This window comes from Saccostrea cucullata, unplaced genomic scaffold (genome assembly GCF_032062105.1).
Source record: "Saccostrea cucullata isolate Sc308-1 unplaced genomic scaffold, CSIRO_AGI_Scuc_v1 ctg9955, whole genome shotgun sequence".
In the NCBI taxonomy this organism is placed as follows: Eukaryota; Metazoa; Mollusca; class Bivalvia; order Ostreida; family Ostreidae; genus Saccostrea; species Saccostrea cuccullata.
In genome coordinates, this window is record NW_026937151.1 from 3278 (window position 1) to 25554 (window position 22277).

At 32.9% G+C, this 22277-nt stretch overlaps 1 protein-coding gene across 2 annotated transcripts in view; it reads right to left on the bottom strand.

Annotated features, from left to right (window-relative positions):
* Window positions 1–2016: 2016 nt before the first annotated feature.
* The window catches only part of LOC134247450 (microfibril-associated glycoprotein 4-like), a 66986-nt gene continuing 46725 nt past the window's right edge, over window positions 2017–22277 (bottom strand). The window contains exon 5 of one of the 2 annotated variants that reach the window (XM_062729814.1): window positions 2017–2795. In XM_062729814.1, coding sequence (XP_062585798.1) covers window positions 2539–2795 — 257 coding nt within the window. In that variant the 3' untranslated portion in view covers window positions 2017–2538. The remainder of the gene's footprint in view (window positions 2796–22277) is intronic. The other variant, XR_009987852.1, reaches the window with a different exon arrangement.

Genomic DNA, 22277 nt, shown 5'->3' on the forward strand with positions numbered 1-22277 from the left:
CATTGTGTCTCAATAAGTCAATATGCTTTATCCGGTTGAAGTATTACTTGAAGAACTGAAGGGAGAAGATGATACACATGTGGCAATGGCAGAATTTTAAACCTTCGTCAGACATATACCTTTTTTGTAATCATGCCAACTTAATGGTAAGCAAGACGTACTCAGGCTATAGATAAAGTCTGCTAATACACCAGGCAATATTAACATTTAGATCAGTAACATAAGAACACAAAATGTAATACAGTGGAGCCTCATTTATCCGGACGCTTTGGTTCCCAGTCAATTTGTCTGGATATGTGAAGCGTCCGGATACCTGAATCACCAGTTAAACAAGACATAATAACATTTTGAAATTATGTTCCGATGAAAAAGCGTCCGGATACTGAAGCATCCGGATATCTGGCGCCCGGATATCTGAAGGTCCACTGTACACCAGACAATATTAACATTTATATCAGTAACATAAGAACACAAAATGTGATACACCAGACAATATTAACATTTATATCAGTAACATAAGAACACAAAATGGCATTATTTCCTTAATACGCGAGCTTGTTTTAATTATCAGTTGACTAGAAATAATAGACTTAAGATATGACATGACTAGAATTCAGCACATTAGAGCCATTCCTTTGCACGCGGGTAACAGTTTGTAAATATTTATGCTTTTTTTAAAAAAAATCCTTGGGAGGAGGGGGGTGGGGGCATTAAATATGTATAAGCTGATTTATAATTAAGTATATTTTTGAAAGATATAAAAAAAAAAAAAATAAATAAATAAATGGGGACATTTTTATTTTTATACCTCCAGCATTAAAATTGTGTCTTTTTTTAATCCTTTTATCAATTTTGTCTACAATACTTTATAATTTAAAAGCCTTGAAACATGAATCTACTTCTAGCTACAGAAACCGTAGCGTTATGTTTTATATTTTATTATTGATGAAAACGCAACCGATCTCCTAAAGTAAGTATTGAGTAGTTAACGACGTCTTCTGCCAACTTTGGGGATATGTTTTTTTTCATTTCAGCATTAAACGATCAATTACCTTTCATTCCCAAATGTAAGATATATTCTTTTTTCAACCTGTATTTTGTATCCGCCCCCATTCCCTTTATAGGCTTCTCCTGTGACCCCCTGCCCGAAAAAAATGTTTTTATCAATAAAAAAAAACCGATTTAATAAGGTTTAATGGACGATTATAAAGGGTCAGAGGGTAGATATAACATACAGGTTGTTAAAGAGTATTTCTCAAATTAGGAAAGGACAGGTGGTTTACAAAATAATGCAGGAAAGTAGAAAAAAATTTTATCCTGCAACTACCCCTTGCACTGACCTAATAAAGCTAACCTAATAAACCAAAGCTTTATCCGGTCACTGCCCTAATAAAGCATCGCGCATGAATTCCGACGTTCTAAAAGCATTGTTACGTCACATTTATTGCAATGTTTACGCCATGGCTTCCTAGTTTCAACTGCAGAGATGTGCCTAAATCAGTCGGAGAAAGCTTGTTTTGGACGTTCAAATGTAAAATTTTGTTGCAGGATAAACAAAATACATGATAACTGTCTTGAAATATAAGCGATATTTGGGATTAGGGTTGAAAACGCAAGCCTCGCCCTCTATCACATTTTCTTTCCCTCGCCCAAATATCGCTTATATTTCAAGACAATAACCATGCATTTTTTATATCCCTATCCATGCGCAAAATTTAGCGCCGTAAAATGAACAACATTTGCTTCAAGGGATCTGTAGCATTTTTGTCTAAAAGACTCAAATATATTTCAGTGTGACGTTAAGGTTTCTAAAGGTGGCTTATAAAACTTCAAACTGCTCAAGAAGAGCGGGAATTTTGATTTTTGCTTATGACGTTACTCTGTGAAGGCCTTCAACGTTATTGTCATAAAAAGTCATCATATAATACTTTGTTTTCCCATTCATTGGTTTGGAATTACATGGAGCATTTTCCACTCACTGTATATATAAAATACACGAACAAGTAACGAGTAATATTGGTGTTTGAAAATAAAATTTACGCAATTATCATTTCTACATCATTCATAAACTGTAACAGAATGAAATTCTAATTATCAACACACATGTACGGAGATGACAGACTGATGAATACTACTTCTACCCAGTTATGTGACCTTTCACGGGGATCAGTTGAAATTCAAGGAATATATTAAAAAAAAAACATTGTGTTTGTTGTTAACATACTTTATATCATTAGACTATTAATTATAAAACTACAATTGATAAAATAAAAACAAAAGTTTTATTATGTAACAATAGTAAATGCGATTTTCTTGTTTTTAGTAATGAATGTTACATATACAACACTATCTTAAACATAATACACATAAGGACTTTTCAATAAATTCATTACACATAATAACATTATATATCTATTACATTGTATATACTGTAGAAACCACCATTATGTCTAAAAGTAAAGTTTTCATCATCTATAATAAAAGTATGTAACTTTTCATATCATGCGTGAACAAGTATGGATATAAAGATATAAAAAGTCAGTTAGGTTTTATCATCATGAGGGTCTCTTTTATCTGTTTACTATCAGTCACTGTAGGATACCATGGGTACCACCAGGACCCCGGGGACCATTGACCGTTAAGGAAGGCTCGGTTACAGTCATTGAACCACCAGCCTCCCCTACTGAGAGCAGCACAGTGACCACCTCTATACCCGTCGTTATCTCTGTCCGGGGTACTGAACGACATCCCAGACAGATCGTGGTAAGAATCACCAGTGTGTAACATAGAGTCACCTGTAAAATTATCAAAGATAAATATAACATAAACACCTATTTCAGATGAGATCATTATTATTTACTTAACATTTCATGCTTAAAGCATCTATAGTATTCAACAATAAAAACTTTTTTTGAGTTACTTTAAATTGCATTGCTTTCAATTACAATAGATGAACACTGTTTTCATTTAATATTTAACGTGGTTTTTCTGTTGTCATTTGATTTCTTTTTTGACTGTATACGAACATGATGAGTCTCAACAGAAATAAAAGACTGATTGATTTATTGATTGTATCTTGTTTAGCGTCCCTCTCGAACATTTTTCACTCATATTGTGACGCCATCACTTGCCAGTTGAGAACTAGAAATTTTGATTTATAATACATGTTCTACACGGCAATTGAGCAGTTCAACACAAAAGCGAGAAAATTACAAAAAGTCATTGTTATCGACTGTAATTAATTACATTTCCAATGCATGTTTTTTTATTCAATAATCGTTTAACACCTTAATTGATTTCTCTGTATGAGTTATGTATCTGACAACATTACGTACAAGTACGCATGTAGTGTTTATGACGTGAAAATGTTCAATCTTTTAGCAATTTATTACTGATTGGCCCATATAGTAGGGACTCTTGATTTTCAATATACAAGGAAAATTTTACTTTCAAAATATTGATATCCACGCATCCCCCTCCATTAATTACGTAATTCTAGGGTTGATTCTCACAGAAAGAATTGGCATTTGTCTATCTGTCACAAGAAAATAAACTCATTCTACCTCTCTCTCTCCTTAATATAGGTCGTCATTCGTACATTCTTTTTTCCCGTTTACCTACCCAGGGTCCCGGTAGCTGGCCCGCCAAGAAAAAGTCGGTAGTTGTTGGTTTCGTCATCAACAGAGAACTGGTTGTATAATTCATAGAGCTTTGTCCCATTAGTCAGTGTGATGGATACGTAGAGGGAGGAATTACTTCTCTTGGTAAGTTGATGTATGACTTCATTTCCTTAAATATTTTATCGTCGTATAATATATAAAGAATTAATAAAGCAAAACATATTTATTTCCAGTTGTCATATAATTCAACATATGATTATGAAGGTATGCAGAAATTTCTAATTGTGTAGTGCATGCAGCAATGAACATACATGTTTTGAAATCAAAGTAGGGAAATCGTTTTATATTGCATTTTACATAAATTGTTAAAAACTTCATTTTAACTGCTAAAAAAATTAATTGCTAATTTAAACTGTTAATAATCAGAAGAATTATCATCCCCTAAAACATCATCAAAATATTACACAGTTATAGAATGGGTACAATGTAAATAACAAATTAATGCTTCCCCGAGGGAGGGGAATATTTCTGTATCTGGAATCTTAACCCTCGGGGAGCTATAAATTTGTTATGTCCTCTGTAGTAATTCTATAACTGTTTATATGTTACCTATCCAGTAGGAACCGTTAGAATTCCCGAATCCCATCCTTATACTTCGCCCATGTTCTGTCGAATGACACCGAATCCCGTCTTGTAGTCGGACCACATTCTGTCGAATGACACCGAACCACTCACACGTTTCTGGATAGCCTAAGGATTTATGAATTATGTGGGTTTATTAAGGAAAGTAGTGAAGTGTTTTTTTTTACTACGTTTTACAGTAAACAATGTTTCAAATACGTTATTCATTAAAAAGTCATTTAATTTTAGCATATTCTTTCATTTAAATTATAAGTAAATTTTAAACTGAGCTAAAATAAAAAAAAAACAAAATGGTTACTCCCTCCCGATTTGGTCTGAATTTTTAAAAAAATAAATTCGATTGCAATGTTTATTTTCAAAATGATATTTCCATAGTACATGAAGAAATAATTGCTTATTTGGGGCAAAATAAGTTTTGAGTAGGGACCGTATGGCCAGTCTGCCCACAGAGGACAACGAAACAATTCTTTAAACATTATCCGATTGTTTAATTTTATAAACTATTCTTAATATGAAAATCTACTTAAAGTATTCACTTCTTAACAAATATTTAAGTTTTGCCTCTACATCCATGATATAGTACACATTTTTTTCTAATTTGTGATGAAAAATATTTACTGTCACGATGTTATTAGCTTTTTATAAGTTAGGATAAATAAAAAATGATTAAATGATCACTTTTGTCAGTTTGTTTTCAGTATAAATATTAAATATCAGTTTAAAAAAATCATTTATGAAAGATATATTATAATACCTGAAATTGATTGGAGAGAGAGAGGAAGGGAGAGACAGAGGGGAGAAAAAAGTTTTATAAGTTTATAAAAGATAGTATAGTACATGGAGTTCATGGGATAGAGAGACAGAGAGAGAAGAGAGGAAGAAAAGTGAAAGAGAGAGAAGAGAGAGAAGAGAGAAGAGAGAGACAAAATACAAAAATAGATCTTACTGTCCAACCTCCTCCCTCAGTCACCATGTCACAATACACGCTGACACTGGTCTCGTTACCAAAAGGGTTTATGTTATATACGCCAGACTGTCTGTGTCCAAGTAAATAATGATCTCTACAGTCCCTTGTTAGTTTTACACCTGAAAGAGAATATGATATTATGATCCAGAGAGTCATTATTATATACGGAGCTAGAGAGAGAGAGAGAGAGAGAGAGAGAGAGAGAGAGAGAGAGGGGGGATGAAAGAAAATGAAAGAGAATGATAAATTACCTTTTTCCATGGTTTTCCCCTCGGTCCTTGTAAGATACTGTTCGATAGCCGTTATATTTCCACTAAGAATTTTGAACTTTTGATCAAATTCCTGCAACCTTTTCTGACAATTTTCAATATTTTCCCTGCCCTCCCGCTTTTGGGAGTTAATTTCTCTTTTCAATGAGTTTACCGAGTTCTGTAAAGTTCTGTCACGTCTGAGAAAACCGATCTGCCTTCTCAAAACTTCCACGGTCTGCTGTAAAGAGTTGTTTTGATTTAAAGTATCGATTTGCCTTTTTAATTTTTCGATCTTCTGCGATAAAGAGTCGTCTTGCCTCAGGGTTGCAATCTCTCTTTTTAGCGTTGCTATCGTTTGCAGCAGAGTGGCGACCGTTGCCTCAGTGACCTCCAAACTTCTTTTAACAGAGCTGATGTCATTCACTGCTGCTCTGACGTCATTGACCACGGATACCCGGATGAGGGTCTCTTGGTTTACAAGCTGACGGAGGACGTCGATTTCCTTTACATCACGTAGAGTACAGTTCGGATTATAAGTACCAGTTAACAAGGAATCTGTCATGGCTTCGGAAATTATTATCAGAATCGTAAAGAGAATAGCAAACTTCATGGTTTCAAAGTACAGATTAAATACTAGTGCTAGCGATAGATATCACTTTGTCCTAGACGACAACACACGGCCGTATATATAGAGACGGTTGGGGATTTCCCTAAATTAACCATGAGACATCACAATCAATTTTAAAGTAGATATTACTAACCTATAAGTAATGATGCATATTTGAAGTCGTTTTTGATGCTTTCTTCTTAAACCGGAGATAGTACTTAACCAAGCAGATCAAGAGCAATTGAAACTACTTTGTATTTTTTTCGTGTTTATTTGAAATGAGGCTTAAAGGTGTTCAATGCACTTTATTTTCTTTATATCTGGTTGTGTATTTTTTTCATAAAAGAGTTGTATGACCTAAAATTATTGTATAGTTTTTTTTACTCCTTTTTATTAGATTTTATTAGTTATTTTCTAAAGAGAGCATTGTTCTAGAAACATGTAGGACGGTGCATGCATTGCATTTTTATTTCGATTGAAATGTTTTTTTTAAATCAATTTTTAAAAAGATTCGCCAGCAGATATCGCATGAGAGTTTATTAAATATAATGGTTACATTTGGCTTAGTTAAATGTATTTCAACATATTTTGTTTAATTTGACATCTTTGAACATTAAAAAAAGGTACTTGATAAAGAAATGGAGAACAAAAAAAGTTTTCAATTACATTTTAGAGGAACATGGATGTATTCTATAAATGATCATCCAACTTTTACTTTCTTATGAAGACGAAAATATTCAAAGTAATTAATTTTAATCATATATATATATATATATATTTTTACCTCGAAGTTGGTTTTGAATCACCATAATTTCATAAAAATCATAAATACCTAAAAATAACAGAAAATGGATCTTGTATAAACTCAACCTACTTTATTTTCGAAGAAAAATACATTTAATTAGATATTGAATTCATATTTTTGGCTGTCTTCCGTCCTATAACACACCTGGCCGTGCCGACAAATTGAAAATTTGACGGCACGGCCATGTGTGTTATAGGACCGAAGACAGCCAAAAATATGAATTCAATGCTTATATTTACATTCTCTTATTTCCCTGCTTCACAATTCTAATTTCGGTTATCTTTATTGTGAATTCTTTATTGAGCGCCTTTCAAAACTGACATGGTTAACAGACGTAAGAGCCGTTTGTGACGTCAGATGACGTAACAAAGTTAGATAACGCAACAAACATAGCGAGGTTAAAGTGACAAATTAATTTTAAACTCACATCTGTAGTAATTTTACGTTAATTTAACAGGATGACAGTTTTTGTTTTAATTGAGTCAACACATTGTACATTTTGGAGTTCCTAGATTATAGAAAATGCATGTAGTTCCTACTGTGTCTTCTAACGCGCGGTGACAAGGTTTCGAGTGTGTTATAGTAATTTGAATGTCTCGGATTTCTAATACATTTTATTAGGAAAAATACACGGAATGTGAATATATACCGTTTAAGGAGACTTCTTTTAAAATTTTTGAATGTTTTTATAAACTAGAGGTTATGTGAGCTCAGTCAATGATACCCCGTCTCCCATATAATTTTAAAGGCAAAATGCACGCTTTGCCCATACATGTGAACAACTCGGACAAGCAAAAGAATTAACTCTTTAAAAAATAAGACCAAAATATGAATATAATGGAAGTGTCTATGTTCGGCTATGGGAATCCCTAAATAAGTGTGTGATCAAAAAAGAAACCAGGAGGTGCACAATGATAATATCAATAAAGATTCTTGAAAAAAGACATCAATCAACCAAGCCTGTCGTAAATTTAGCAGGGCTCGACACTCTAGACCACTTATGATTTTTTCAATAAATTGTTATTATGGAGCCATAGAGTGTTTCGGCGGTTTTTAAAGAGAAATATGATTTTTTGCTCTTAAGGCCCGCCATCATCAGGAGCCCGACCTTGAGTTTAAGACTTAAGCTATTGTAAGCGTGACTTAATTATCATTTCGCCTATGTTTTTGTGTTTACTGTAGGCGATTATTGGTTCATCGATAAATAACTCTTTGCAAATTGTGTCTGTTTGCAAAATGTTCCAGTGTTTAAGAAGGCGTTTTTTTTAAACCCTTGACATATGGATTGTATTTGGTAATCATAACATTTGGTTGACGCTGTTTTTGTTTCATGATTTTTTCGTGCAAGTATTTTTTTCTGTTTGTTTTGCCCATTTCAGTGATAATGGGATCGATTTCCTTATCAGAGTAGCCTCTCTTGATTAAGTGTGTCTTAAAGTTTGCTAAAACTGTTGTCAGGATAGATGAATCACTTGTATTTCTTGCATGTCTGATGCATTCACCTTTTACAAGTCCTTTAAATACTGAAGGACTGTGGGCGCTTTCTCTGTGTAAATACTGAAAATTATTTGTTGGTTTTACATATGATTGTATATCGAGGACATTACTCTTTTGGAATCTCAGGCCTTTGTACACTGTGGTGTCAAGAAAGTTAACACTTTCATCTGAGATTTTAAAGGTGAATTTTAAGTGATCATGACAGGTATTGCCGATATCGAAGAATTCTAGAATTTCCTCTTTTGTGCCGTTGAAGGCTATAAACCCGTCATCTCTGTATCTACCATGATAGAGGACTTGGTTGGCGAATTTGAATGTGGACATAATATGATTTGTGATTTGATACATTCTTGTATCTGAGATTTCAGGGGATGGTATCGCACCCATACTACAGCCTATAATTTGTTTGTAGTATTTTCCATTGAATTCAAAGTAATTGTTTTCTAAGACACACTTTAAAAGGAAGATAAGATCTTCAGCATCTGGATAAGGGATGTCTCTTTGTGGCTTATCAGCGCTTTGATATGCTTCATTGACGGCAGAGAGGAGCTCGTCAAATTCCATGTTAGTGTACATACTTGTTACGTCATATGTAATCATCAGCACGTCTGCTGGAAGTTTGAGGGTTTCTATTCTGTTGATAAAATCTGTAGTGTCCTTAATATATGTTGATTGTTTTTGTACGATAGGAATGAGAAAATAATCACAGTAAGCACCTATGTTACGTGTTGGCGTATCGCACTGTGAAATAATTGGGCGACCAGGTGGTAGCTGTCTGATGCTGCATTGGCCTTTCATGAGGGCATCTCGTACATTGTCTTTGATTTTGTGTACATGTATTTTAGGGAGCAAGTAAAGATGACCGCATTTTAATGAGGGTCTATTATCGCATAGAAAGCGATATGTTTCCTTATCTATTGTTCCCTTAAACGTTTTATCAAATATCATTCAGTGGTATTAAGGAGTTATGGATAAAAGATGGGTACCACAAAGCGTTAAAGACGAACGGACGGACATACATACATGCATATGTATAGACAGATAGACAGACTGACGGACATCCAAATTACTACATGTATATACCCTCCAGCTTTTCAAGCTGGGTATAATAAAAAGAAGGTGAGTCCTTTTGTTTTTTTTAATATTGCTCGCCATCTTGGATATTGGAAATAAAATATAGATTACCAAATAAAATATAAATTACCAACTGCATGTAACCAAAATGTTTGATCTTATTTTAAATCTTATTTAGTTGAATAAATTTTTATTCATCACACTATTCAACTTCCTAGCCATTCCGTTGATTGTCAAAAGTAAAGTTAGCCTTTTAGCACCAGTTCAGAAAGCTAGTCCAAAGTAATATTCCCAAGCCTTAAAATTCCAGGATACCATGTAAATATATATGCACAGTTTTTATGTACAATATTTAGACTCTTTTAATCATATTCACATAAAAAATCGTTACAATACGGCTACTTTAGACTGTAATTGGATCAGAAACAGAAAAAAGAAAGCTCGTTTACTAGATAAGCATTGGGTACACGACACACAGACGATTGGTGGATCGGTTTGTGATGGGCATAATATTTTCACAAGGATAAGATATTTCACCCAACACTTCCTATTGTTAAAAAATTAACTTTTTCTAATAAGGTAATATTCCTGTTCCAAAAAAACTGAATGATAAGAAATATACACCTGTGAACTGTACGCAACCTAGCAGGATCGCCTAGACCTTCTGTTGTAAAAATTAGACTACCTAAATGTAGCAGGACCACATAGACCATCCAATTCGTTTATGGACAGATCGGAGGCATATGTGCATTATAACCGGACGATGTACTATAAAATGTAAACATAATAGCTGAATTTGACTACTTTATTTGATTTTTTCCATCGATTTGTAAAACGTTTGATCATTCCTTGTATACCTTATTTAAAGGTTACCAGGTTTCTTCCTGTGGCCACAGTGTCAAGTATGACAGAATGCTGAACATTTAGTTGAAGATGTGTCAAATTAGAAATTACGAAATTGATGACAAAACGACCCTTGACTGGAAATCCACTACTTCCAGGTGTTATGATTTGAGTTGAAAAGCCAGTGGCCTAATAAAATGTTTTATATCAGAAGCCTAAATATTTATTCATAAGAATATAATTTCTATGCTTAATTTCCAGATAAAAGGGGGTAATGTCCAATTTTTATTAGACATTATTGTCGACGTTCAGTAGTATTATACAAACAAGCTTGTAATTAAAGTCAATGGAAAAAAAACAATGAAAACAGGACAATTATAAAACCTCTTATATCACAAGACTCTACTTTTCTCGATAGCAGTAGTGATTCATTAAGTTCATCACTTAAAACACCAACCACGGTTTGATACTGATAATTGGGCTTTATATTATTAACGTCTTTTATATTATTAACTTTACGACTGTATTATACCGGGGACACATCATAAACAGCCCACGACACAGACCTTATCATTTGGAGGGTCTTCTTTATCACTTAATCATTTCGAGTTTTTGTGTAAAAAATAAAAATAACAAACATAATAAAAACACGCAGATTCCAACACTTCTTCTCTCTGTAATCAGTATCCTAAGGATATGAGAGAAACCAAAAAATAGTATGTGCAATATAAAGTGAGGTTATATCAAAATATAAATGCACAGTGTCCAGTAGCAGCTGCATAGCCATAGGGATAAATGAGTACTATAAAACAAAAGATTATTGAGATAGGTAAAGACACAGAATTTCCACCGTTTCCCATCTTAAAGATACTGCATTACTTAGTTATACAGCAATATACTTTCTTCACCTGCATACGGAGTATATGTATCTCAGCTGATTCGATACGCAAGAGCATGCTCTATGTATGAACAATTTCTAAAACGAGGTTAATTAATGACAAGCAAGTTGATAAAACAAGAATATCAGCAGTTTCATTTAATGTCGTCATTTCGTAAGTTCTATGGTCTAAACTATGCTTTTGTCAGCAAATACAATATGTCATTGGGTCTAATGCTGACTGACGTTTTTCATACCAATTGTTAGTCTATTATTTATACAATGAATTGACGAAGAATATTTCCGTTATTTCACGATCATGATAATGAGTACACAGCGGGTGTGACCGGTCGGCAGGGGATGCTCACTCTTCTATGGCACCTGATCCCACCTCTGATGTGTCATGGGTCTGTATTTGCTCTTCTCTTGTTTTGTATTGTTTTATGGAATTTGAGATTAAATACTGATCGTTATTTCCATATCCTATATATATATATATATATATGTGCATAGAGATTAATTAAAAGAACCTTATATACAGCGCTTCATTAGAAACTGAAAACTTGAAGTGCAATGTCCGACCTTTCTATTATTTTTTGAATGGTGTACACGATTTTAATCCTTTGAAACTAGTTAACTTATTTTATCCGACATTAAGGTATCCGACCCATATTAGGACCAAAATTTCTAACCTTAAATATCAATTGTTTGTAAAATATCCTGATATTATCTTAAAGCATTTAAGAGTAGAAAAGGATTTACCAAGAGAAATTTTCAAAAAAATTATTACCTAAGAAGAAATTAATTATTGGAGATTGCATTGAAGTCTATGAAAGGAAGCAAGTTTCTTAAGATAAAAAAAAAATAAATACTTCAAATATCAAAAAATGCTGTGGTGGAAAGATGCATTTGATCATTGGGAATAAAAACACAGTTAAAAATAATTTTTTTACCAGATAGATTTTGTTTATGATTAGTTTTTATTGAGTAAATCAAAGGGAGGAAAAGGTCATAAATTAGGACATGTCCCACTCTTACATTCTGATACTAAAACATGGAAATTAGTTCTAGCCACGCTGTTTATTCAGCCCATACATATCCACTATACACTAAATTCCATTCAATCTAAGGCTAATATGGATCATTCATTCGTTCTTTATTTCCTCCATTTGGAGATTTGAATTACAACACATCAATTACAACATATATACATCAATGAGAAGTAAAAAAAAAGATAAATATATATATATAAATGTATAGAACAAGTAGTTAATATTAGCTGTGTGAAAACATAAAAAGAACAATCTCATGTTTGTGTTTCATACACATTGTCATTGTAAGTGACTATACTAGAAACTATAAATGAAAAACATTTTAACATAAACTTCTTTTTGTCTAAAACTTGGTCATGGGTACCCCTAAGAACAGATAAGTAAAAATCATACTCATTTAAATTAACAAAAACTATGTAAACATTGCTGTATTCGTATGATAATTCAAACATAAAATTAGATCTTTCATTAGATGTTATAGAACACGACGCTATGGCATGTTGGAAACTGTTTGTAAAGGGGTTCGGGCAGATTATGCAGTGGAATATGTCCTTTTTTGGTACAAGAGTCCATAGATTTGCAATGAACTTAACTACTTGCATTTCTTTTGTTGAGAGTGGATATGTCCAGAGTGGAGCCAAATTCACAGATGTATGGAGAAACTTGAAGTCTGTGAAATCTGGATCTGAGTAAATAATGTCTTTCCATGAAGAATTGTAGTGGGAATTAATAGCTTGTTTTACAATATTCTTCCAAATATTTTTGGACGGAAAACTGGTATTACTTATGTATGTATGAAGAAATCTTTCTAAGGAGTATTTCTGGATAATATGGATAAGATCTTGGACAAACCCGAATTTTGATGTCTGGTTATGGTTAAGATACTCGAACATTTGTATAGTAAAGACTTGTTTTGGAAGGAGATAACTATCCATGCCGCAGAGCTTTCCAAAGAAATATAGTTTTCTTTTATCAATTTCAGCTTGTATTGGTTGTAATCCTAGCATACTTTCGCAAACAGCAGTTCTTGTTGATTTGTGAAAATTTTGTATATCTTTGACAATAAAATGTTGAAATCTATTCAGAATGTTCAAATCTTTTATTTTTAAGTTGTTCCATAACTCACAGCCAAATAAAACTGAGGGTAATACAACTTTTTTATAAATACTGACTAACGTCCTGGGATGAGGCTTCTTAACCATATTTGCTTTTATTCCAAAGTAGGATTTCCTTACTTTTCCACAAGTGCGGATAGTGTTCGGTAAAGCTCGAAGGTTTGATGTCTGTTGAACGCCAAGATGGATGTAATTTGCCGAAATTGGTATAACCTTGTTACCAACATGCCATGCGTAATTACTAAATACTTTTTTGTTATTGTCTCTAAATATTACAACATTTGATTTTTCAGCACTAAAATTAAAACGCCATTTACATGAGTACTCATAGGCAACATTAAGTAACATTTGAAGACCTGCTGGGGTCAAACTTAACAAAGCTATGTCATCTGCAAGGGTTGGGTTTGAAATTTTGGTGTTTAAAATACCCATATTTTTACTAGAATTATTAAGTTCAATGAGCAAGTCATTTATAAAAACTGAATACAAAAAGCCTGATAAAACCCCTCCTTGCCGTACACCTTGTTCAACATTAAACAATTTTGACATACATCCATTAACAACAATAGCACTTTTTGTATCTATATGAAAATCATCAATGATAGACCATAATTTGCCAATTATCACCAATTTATTCAACTTAACCATCAAACCTTGTCTCCACACGGAGTCAAAAGCTTTAGTACTGTCTAAAAATGCAGAATATACATTGCTTTTGTTTTCTATGTTGTAGTATATGGTTTCTTGTAATACAAATGATGCTGTAGTACAACTTAAACTTTTTTGGTACCCTTGCTGATGATCATTGGGAAAGTGCTCATTACTCAAAATAAATGATTGTATTCGATCATGAATGATTTTTTCAAACACTTTAAAAATTGTACATAAAAGTGATACTGGTCTATAACTATTAGGGTCTGCTTTTGGTTTGTGATTACCTTTATGTATAGGGACAATAATACTTTTCTTCCACAATGACGGAACGTATTTAACTTCTAGGATTGCGTTAAATATGTCGCAAAGAATTTGTGTCATTTTCTCCCCACAGTGTTTAATATGCTCCGCTTGTATTTGGTCTACCCCAGGGGCTTTTCTGTTTTTCAAGGATAAAACGGAGTCTAAGACTTCAGAACGCAATATAGGACCTCCTGGTAAATTAGCATTGGAAATAATCGCTTTTATTTGCTTATATTCTTCTTGTGTATTTTTAAAGAAGATTTCATCAAACTGATTTTCATTATGCTGTTGATAAATTTCTTCAAAGTAATTAGCAAAAACCTCTGCAACACCCTCCGGAGAGTTTCCTACTTTGTTTTTATGTCTAATTTCTGGATATATCTTATCTTTCTTTGGTCTCTGCTGTTTAAGTAAGCGCCAGAATAGTCGTACGTCACATCCTGCTGCGTCATCTATATCTTTATTTACACCATCAATATACATTTCGTACGCGTTGTCCAGAGTATTTCTAAATTCACGCTTAGCTTTTTTATAATTACTGTAGGATGCATATTCCATTCCTCGTGGTTTTCCATCATTCATCCATAATTTTCTCATATGACGTTCGTTCTGATGTGCGCTTTTGACATCACTTGTCCAGTAGGGTTTTGTGTGTTTGTTATATTTAGAAATTGGTATTGTCTTTTGTGCTGCTTTAGTCATAATAGTTGTAATATGGTTATACACGGACTCTATTTCTTTAGATGTTTGAATCTTTGATGCGATGTCGGTAGTGGTTATTTCATAATTAACTACATTCTCATACGATGCAATCTGTTCGTTTGATGCTCTATGCCACGCCGGAAGTTGTTTATCGATAGGTGACAAAGTATGGATATTTTCATTCACTATTATCTCAACATAAACCGGTAAATGGTCTGATGTATTCGAAATTTCACCTTCATTAAAAATTTTAAATGTTTTCACTTGCTGTGTAAAGCTTTCATCCAGGAATATGTAGTCAAGCATGGTTTCATTTCCAGTAAAAGTGTATTGGGGATTAGGTTCTGTTGCTTTAAAACTATTATATGGGTTAAATAACCGGTTTGACTCTATAAAATTGACCAATTCTTTTGACTTAAGTACATTTGATTTTCCATAATCTTTAACTATGCAGCTTGCGTTAAAATCGCCGGCAATTATAACATGACCAAAATTTGAATAATATGTACACATGTTATCTAGCCTTATCAGCTCTTCAATATAAGTATCAATACTATTATCTGCCGGTAAGTACACTCCAAAGATAAAAATAGGGTACCCAGACCTTTGCTTTATTTCACATGCGATAATTCTACTTGATTCAACATTGATTTCTTTAATATTGAAACTCATAGACTTTTTGTACAATACCCCAACACCTGATTTTCCATGGGAGCTACCAATTGAAATTTGTTCACATTTAACCATGCTTTGATAATTGAAATCAATACTATTAAGGAACTTAGAATATTGTGGACAAAGCTTGTGTTCACATACAACTATTATATCACAATCAGTATGCCTCATAACATTTGACAAACATAATGATGAAGATATGATACCTCTAACGTTCCAAGTTAATAGACTGAGCAACATCACAGATGTAAATGTAACTTTAATGTTTGTAATTACGATTAAAGTCAGTTATTCTTCCTGATCTAGGTCTTCTCTGTCGGCCCATTTCTGATGCCACTGTTTTACGCTGAGCCACCTTCTCATGCGCACTCCCTTTGGCAGTTGAAATTGATCCGATTCGACAAAGTCCGCGCTAAAAGGACAAATGTTAATTTTTGCAGACTTCGGAGACTTTCCATACTTTGATTCAAATACTCGAATATGCGTGACTTTAATGTTTTGACGATTAAAGAAAGCTAGGATACCAGCGTGGGTTGTAGCATCTGTTAATCCAGACATGTAGTATCTGGCAGCTGGTTTGTAAGTTATGCCTTGGAACACTTCTTCTTCTTCTCCATCTTTGTTCTTCTCCTTGTTCTGCATACCGGTGTTTGATCGATACCCGATATTTTCTGGCTCCTGTGTGTTCGAGTAAGCACTTTCGTGTTCGTCACTTATTTGCTTGTTCTGGTTCTTGGACTTACTTATCTGTGAAGAATATAATGGTTTATGGTTGATTATAAATGGTTTGGTATGAACAGTCAATCTGTCACGGGGCGCATACGTGTCCTCGTCTTCTTGCATACTAAATTTAGATTGGGTTTCCCCCGACATGCTAGCGTTAAATGTCTCGGATGACTGGACATTTTCCACCTGTGTACGCTTGATTGTTTGAGTGCCGGAATGTGGGGCGCTTCTGGGATAATTGTCAGACTTGGTTCCGTTAGTCATTGGAATGTAATTGAGGGGTTCAGAAAGGGGTTATGACGCCTTATTTGAATTGCCGTATTTTATTTCGTTTATTTGCTTTTGCTGATTTTGGTGCATTCTCGTCAGTTTTCTGTTTTCGGACTCTAAAGAGGCAATTTGATTTTCATAAGTTTGATAATGAAATTCGCCGACACTGTCCAATTTTTGATTTGTGATTTTCTGCTGAGATATCAGATTTGTATTTTTGACGAAATTTCTTCTCGGAGCCTTTCGTTATCAAGAGATAATGACTGAACACTTTGTTGAATTAATCTAATCGTGTTCGTTTTTGTACGATTTTCATGTTCTAATTTTAACACTCTCTCTGTTAGATTTTGTAGTTGTGTTTGAATTTCAGTACTTGTAGTAAGCGAAAATTCAAAGCTTGGTTGCACAGATTTAGGTTCTATAATTAATCCTTCGGTGTGCGATGGGTCGCCATTTATATACATATACAGACTGTAGCAGTCGTTGACGTACTTTTCAGTTCGTGAACCTGTCGTGGTAGACTTTCTCTTAATGAGTGTACCCTTTGGGAACCCCTCTATTGACCTAGCTCTATCATGCAGTGCATTTCTGTACGTTGCAATTGCAAACTCATTGTTATTTGTCAGGTTCAATAACTTTTCAATATATCTTTTTTTGGGAAGATTTTCTAGCTCTGTGTTTAGTTTCTGGATGTCTGATTGCTGCAATTCATAATCATGACAAGTTTGACTATTGTTCTCATCGTGCTCAGACATTTGTGTTAACTCACTGATTTCGTAATCTTCTGTTCCTTCTTCTTCTGAAAGTTCCTCATCTTCAAAATGATCATGATGGGAACTGCTATCGTCTTCGTTCTCATCTGACACGATTTCACCTTGTTGGAAGCCTTGGGAGTCGCGTATTTCGTTCGTTCCCTGAGACCGTCTACTACGCCGTCCGGACATGTAGGCCGCCATTTTTTTTTCTTCCAAGAATTATTTCACTTAAGTTATAATATTAAATTAAATTTCTTATATATTTCATCAGAGTTTGGCGAGATGATCAAATTTTTGCGTCACTACTGGACTTTGGAGTCATACAAATATAATTTGCTACAAAAAAATGTCAATATACAAATGCCATGTTTTATTTTTATAGCACAGGACACGATTTTTCCTGTCGGAATATACATGATTGATTTGCCTTTTTCTAAAATTAAAACTCAAATGTCACATAATTTTACTAGTTTTTGACATTCTCATATAAATCAAAAGAATTGAAAATCAAACGCTGATATATAGTTATTAAGCTACACATGTTTTATAAGTTGTTGAACAGAAAAATAAAGGACATAAAACACTCTTAAGAAGACGTGCCAATCACGAGGATTCCCCTCTTTGAGATGAGTAATTATAACAGATTACAAGCAGCCTTTAACACACTTTATCATCATAAGTGTTTTCCCTCTCCCCTTAACCTTTATAAGTTATGAGAAAAAAGGATACACTTCAAAACATCTTACATCACTATGAGTGAAGCTTTGTCATGATGGAATTCTACTATATGGAAAAACCGTGGAATATCAAGGACAAAGCATAATAAAAGATATAAAATACGTTGTAAAATACAATAAACATAAATGCATATCATTAGATTTGTTATTAAAGTCCATTACTTAAACATCCCAATATTTCTGTCAATAAAAAGTTAAATTTTAAAAATTGTAATCAATGAATCAATCTTACTTAAGGAATCACTGTCTAGTTTTGAGGGTATGCCAGGGCATCAACAATAGTGGGAAACATGGGATAATTTGCATAACGGGCGAACCATCTTAAATTAATTCGAAATACCGTCTAATTGAGTAGATTTGAAATGCACAAGGCCCTATGACGTCAAATTTTACTATAAAAAATAGTCCCAAAAACACGAAACAAATTAATTGATTATTTATAGTTACCGAAGTCAAATATCAACATTTATAAAATAAATAACAAAACAATTTTAATTAATGATCAAAGTAATCTTGCTGACTTTAATTATACATGTGACCTAGATTTAGATTCTCGGAAGCACGAACATCACTTCTCCGCTACCATATTGAGTGCAATGTTGCAGTTGATGAATTGGGAGCTGGTCAGCATGGTCAGGAAACCGATTTGTATGGATGTTAGAATAACAGAAGAGGTTGAGTTGCTTATGAAGTCGGATGGTAATGTCTGAGACACGATGTCTGTATCAGATGATGGAGCACGTGCAGATCCATGTGGCAATGTCAATTTCTCCACCTGGCTGTTACGGAAGTGGAGTTCTCGGACTCGCGAGGCCTCGGTGATAGTGGACAGCTTTGACTAGTGACTTGCTTTCGAGCCAAAGATAATTCATTATTTATTGTGTTTGTTTAAAAGATATATCATATCAAACTACTTAGTAAACAATTAAACAAAACATATATTTTTTCATGAGTATATTTATACGCCAGTGATATACATGCAGGTTGACACCTGACCTTTGAGTAACAGAGAAATATACATACCAAAGGGTATTACAATGTAATTAACAAGATTCACTTTTGTAGTGTTTATCATAGAGAAAACAATTGGAAATGGAAATATTTCCATTTCACAACTTTAATTCTAATCCCATGTATATGATTTTTTTTGTAGAAAATTAAATTTGCTAATCTAATTCTCAATTAGAAATGATATATTTTGAATAGATAACAAATATTATCTATTTAATGGCTTTTTTTTTATTATTTTTACTATCAGAAATATTTGACGAGTTTATAATTTTTATTTAAAACCTGAAATGCCACATTATATTTAAGAGTATTTTTTGCGAACTCTTTCATAAATTAGAGAATCAAAAATCAAACCCTGAGATGTCACCAATTTTAAAAATAAAACACAACACATAGAGATTGTTTACTACAATATTGTCACATATGTAACTTACTCGTGACCTCATTGAAAAGTTGTAGGAATCTGGACACAGAAAATAACCAGGAAAGGTAAAATATCACATACCACATAAACAGAGAATGAAATTGCTACTCAAAAGCAGGTCTCCTATTAGGATCTCCAATGCCACATTTAGGTCTAATATCGACGTTCAATGTATATTCACTACACTGATAGGTTTGTTACACATCCCACCTTACCAAATTCCACCTTTTTTTCTTTGATCAAAATATAAAGCATTCCTGTTCCCATGTAAAACAACCTTATTTATAGTTTCTCAACAGACAGGTTTACTATGGACCGATTGTAAAAACAGATAAGGACGATAGTGTAGATGGCGGTTAAAAATTAAAAATAATTGAGTGTGTAAATAATAGCCTAACAATGAGTATGAAAAACGCCTGCCAGCATTTGATTCAATGACACATCGTATTTGCTTACAATTCTATTTTATTTACACTAATAATAAATTAAGAACTTTCGTAAAGATGAATTTCAACGCGTTTTTTTGCAACTAAAAATTTACTTCTTAACAGATAAAATCACTGAACCAGACCATGCCAGACTCATCAAGAAGGTTATATTAAAGTGGGACTTGTCTGCGAATATCTAGTTCCATATCTTAAATAAAAATCTGTTTTTAAATAGAACCCATACAGAATGGTGTAGTTGACCGTCAAAAGTCGTCAACTAGCAGTCAACTAGTCGACAATGCAACTGATAACCTGAAAACAGTTTACATTAGAAGTTGAATTCTTTTCTGAACGTGTTCAACTGATTAGAATAAAATAGCAGATTGCAATTGACCATTAGCTGAATGCTAATACTTTAAAAATTTCATGCAGAAAAACAATTGACCACTAGTTGAACATTCCGAACTTTTGAGATTTTAAGTAAGAAAATCTTTCTGATTGTATCAACGTTGGGTTCGAAATACTTTTATTAAGATCAGGTATGCAATATCATAATTACAGAAACCTTGATTGGAATCAATGCATGATTTTGTAGAAAATTGGAATTTTTATTGTCTTCATGAATGGTTCAGAGTGTGAAATCCCTGTACTTATAAAAATTTAGGATGTGCCTGACTTACATGTACCTTGTTATTTTAAAACAAATATTAGGGAAAAAATCAAAAAAATAAATTAATAAATAAATAAAACAACAGTAGTCATTTATACAGTACAGTTACCTACTTTTGTGTACTTTAAAAAAATTGATATGATTTTTGAAAAAAAAATATCGTGCATCAAGTCTTCTGTTTTGTTTCTTGTTGTGTTGGTAAAATATGCTATTACCTTAGACAAAATTTATACGTAAGGTATCAGCTTTTCTGTACAGAAACTGAATAAGGCATGTAGCAACTCATGGGATTGTACCAGCACAATTTATTTATAACATCCATTTAGATGTATATGTACATTTATGTCAGTTTAGAAACTCTATTGTTTGACTTGTCATTTTCAGAGGCACGACAACTTAATTTTCAAGAATACTTCTGTGCTATACATTCTAAAACTCTTATCATATTTTAAATGATGCATGCCACATAATTTTACTTACTAATTGAGATTAATTTTCAATATCAATTTGGTTAATGTCCAATGCCTTTAACTTACAATCTTATCCTTCATATATATTCCCAGTAGAGTTTACAATTTATATGCAATTAAAATATCAGTTTTTAACAAATAAAACATATAATGAAGACAGAACAGTAATAAAATATCTGTCACAACTAGACTCTACTGTTCTCAATATCAATTGTAATTCATAAAGACACCTACTACGGTTCTATACTATTGTCACAATCAAAGTTGATTTTGTTACATGTTTATTTGTTTTTCTTTTATTAGTATTGCCCTGTGATGACCCTTATCTGTATTTAGTGTTCATCCCTCAAAGAGTCATATTATAAAAAAGTTAATAAAAACACATCATTTGTACTTTTTTATCCTTTGAAAACTGGTTAAGTTAGTTTATCTGAAATGTACTTTTGAAAGAATATTACTTGGAAACATTTTGGGATAACTGTAAATTTTATATTACAAACGGTGGATTTTTTCCCTTTTCTTTCTTCATAAATATCGCATGAACATTGTTAAACTCTTGTTCATAACTTCAAAGAATTATTTCTCTTGAACTGTAATATTAAATTCAATGTCTAAGAACATTCCAAATCATTGGCGTTGGCAAAACATTTGCTTCACCATATGACTTTGGAGTCATACAAATATAATTTCCTGCTAAATACCTTTCAATATATAGATGCTGTTTTCTTATTCTTATAACACAAGATACGATTTTTCTTTTTAGTATCTATTGTATGATTTATTTTCCTTTTTAAAATTAAAACCAAAATATCACATAATTCTTGTAATTTTTGTCGGTTCTTCTATAACTAGAAATCATTGGAAATCAATCGCTATTATGTAGTGATAAACCTACACATGTTTTATAAGCTGTTGAAAATAAAATAATAGAAAACATAACACATTCTTGCAAAATAAAAATACTGAGGGTTTTCCTCTTTAAGGTGAGTAATTATAACAGATCACAAGCACCCTTACACACACACTTTATTTTCATAAGTGTTTTCTGTCTCCGCTTAACGTTACTATTTATGAGCAAAAAAAAACATAAAAGACTTTCTTA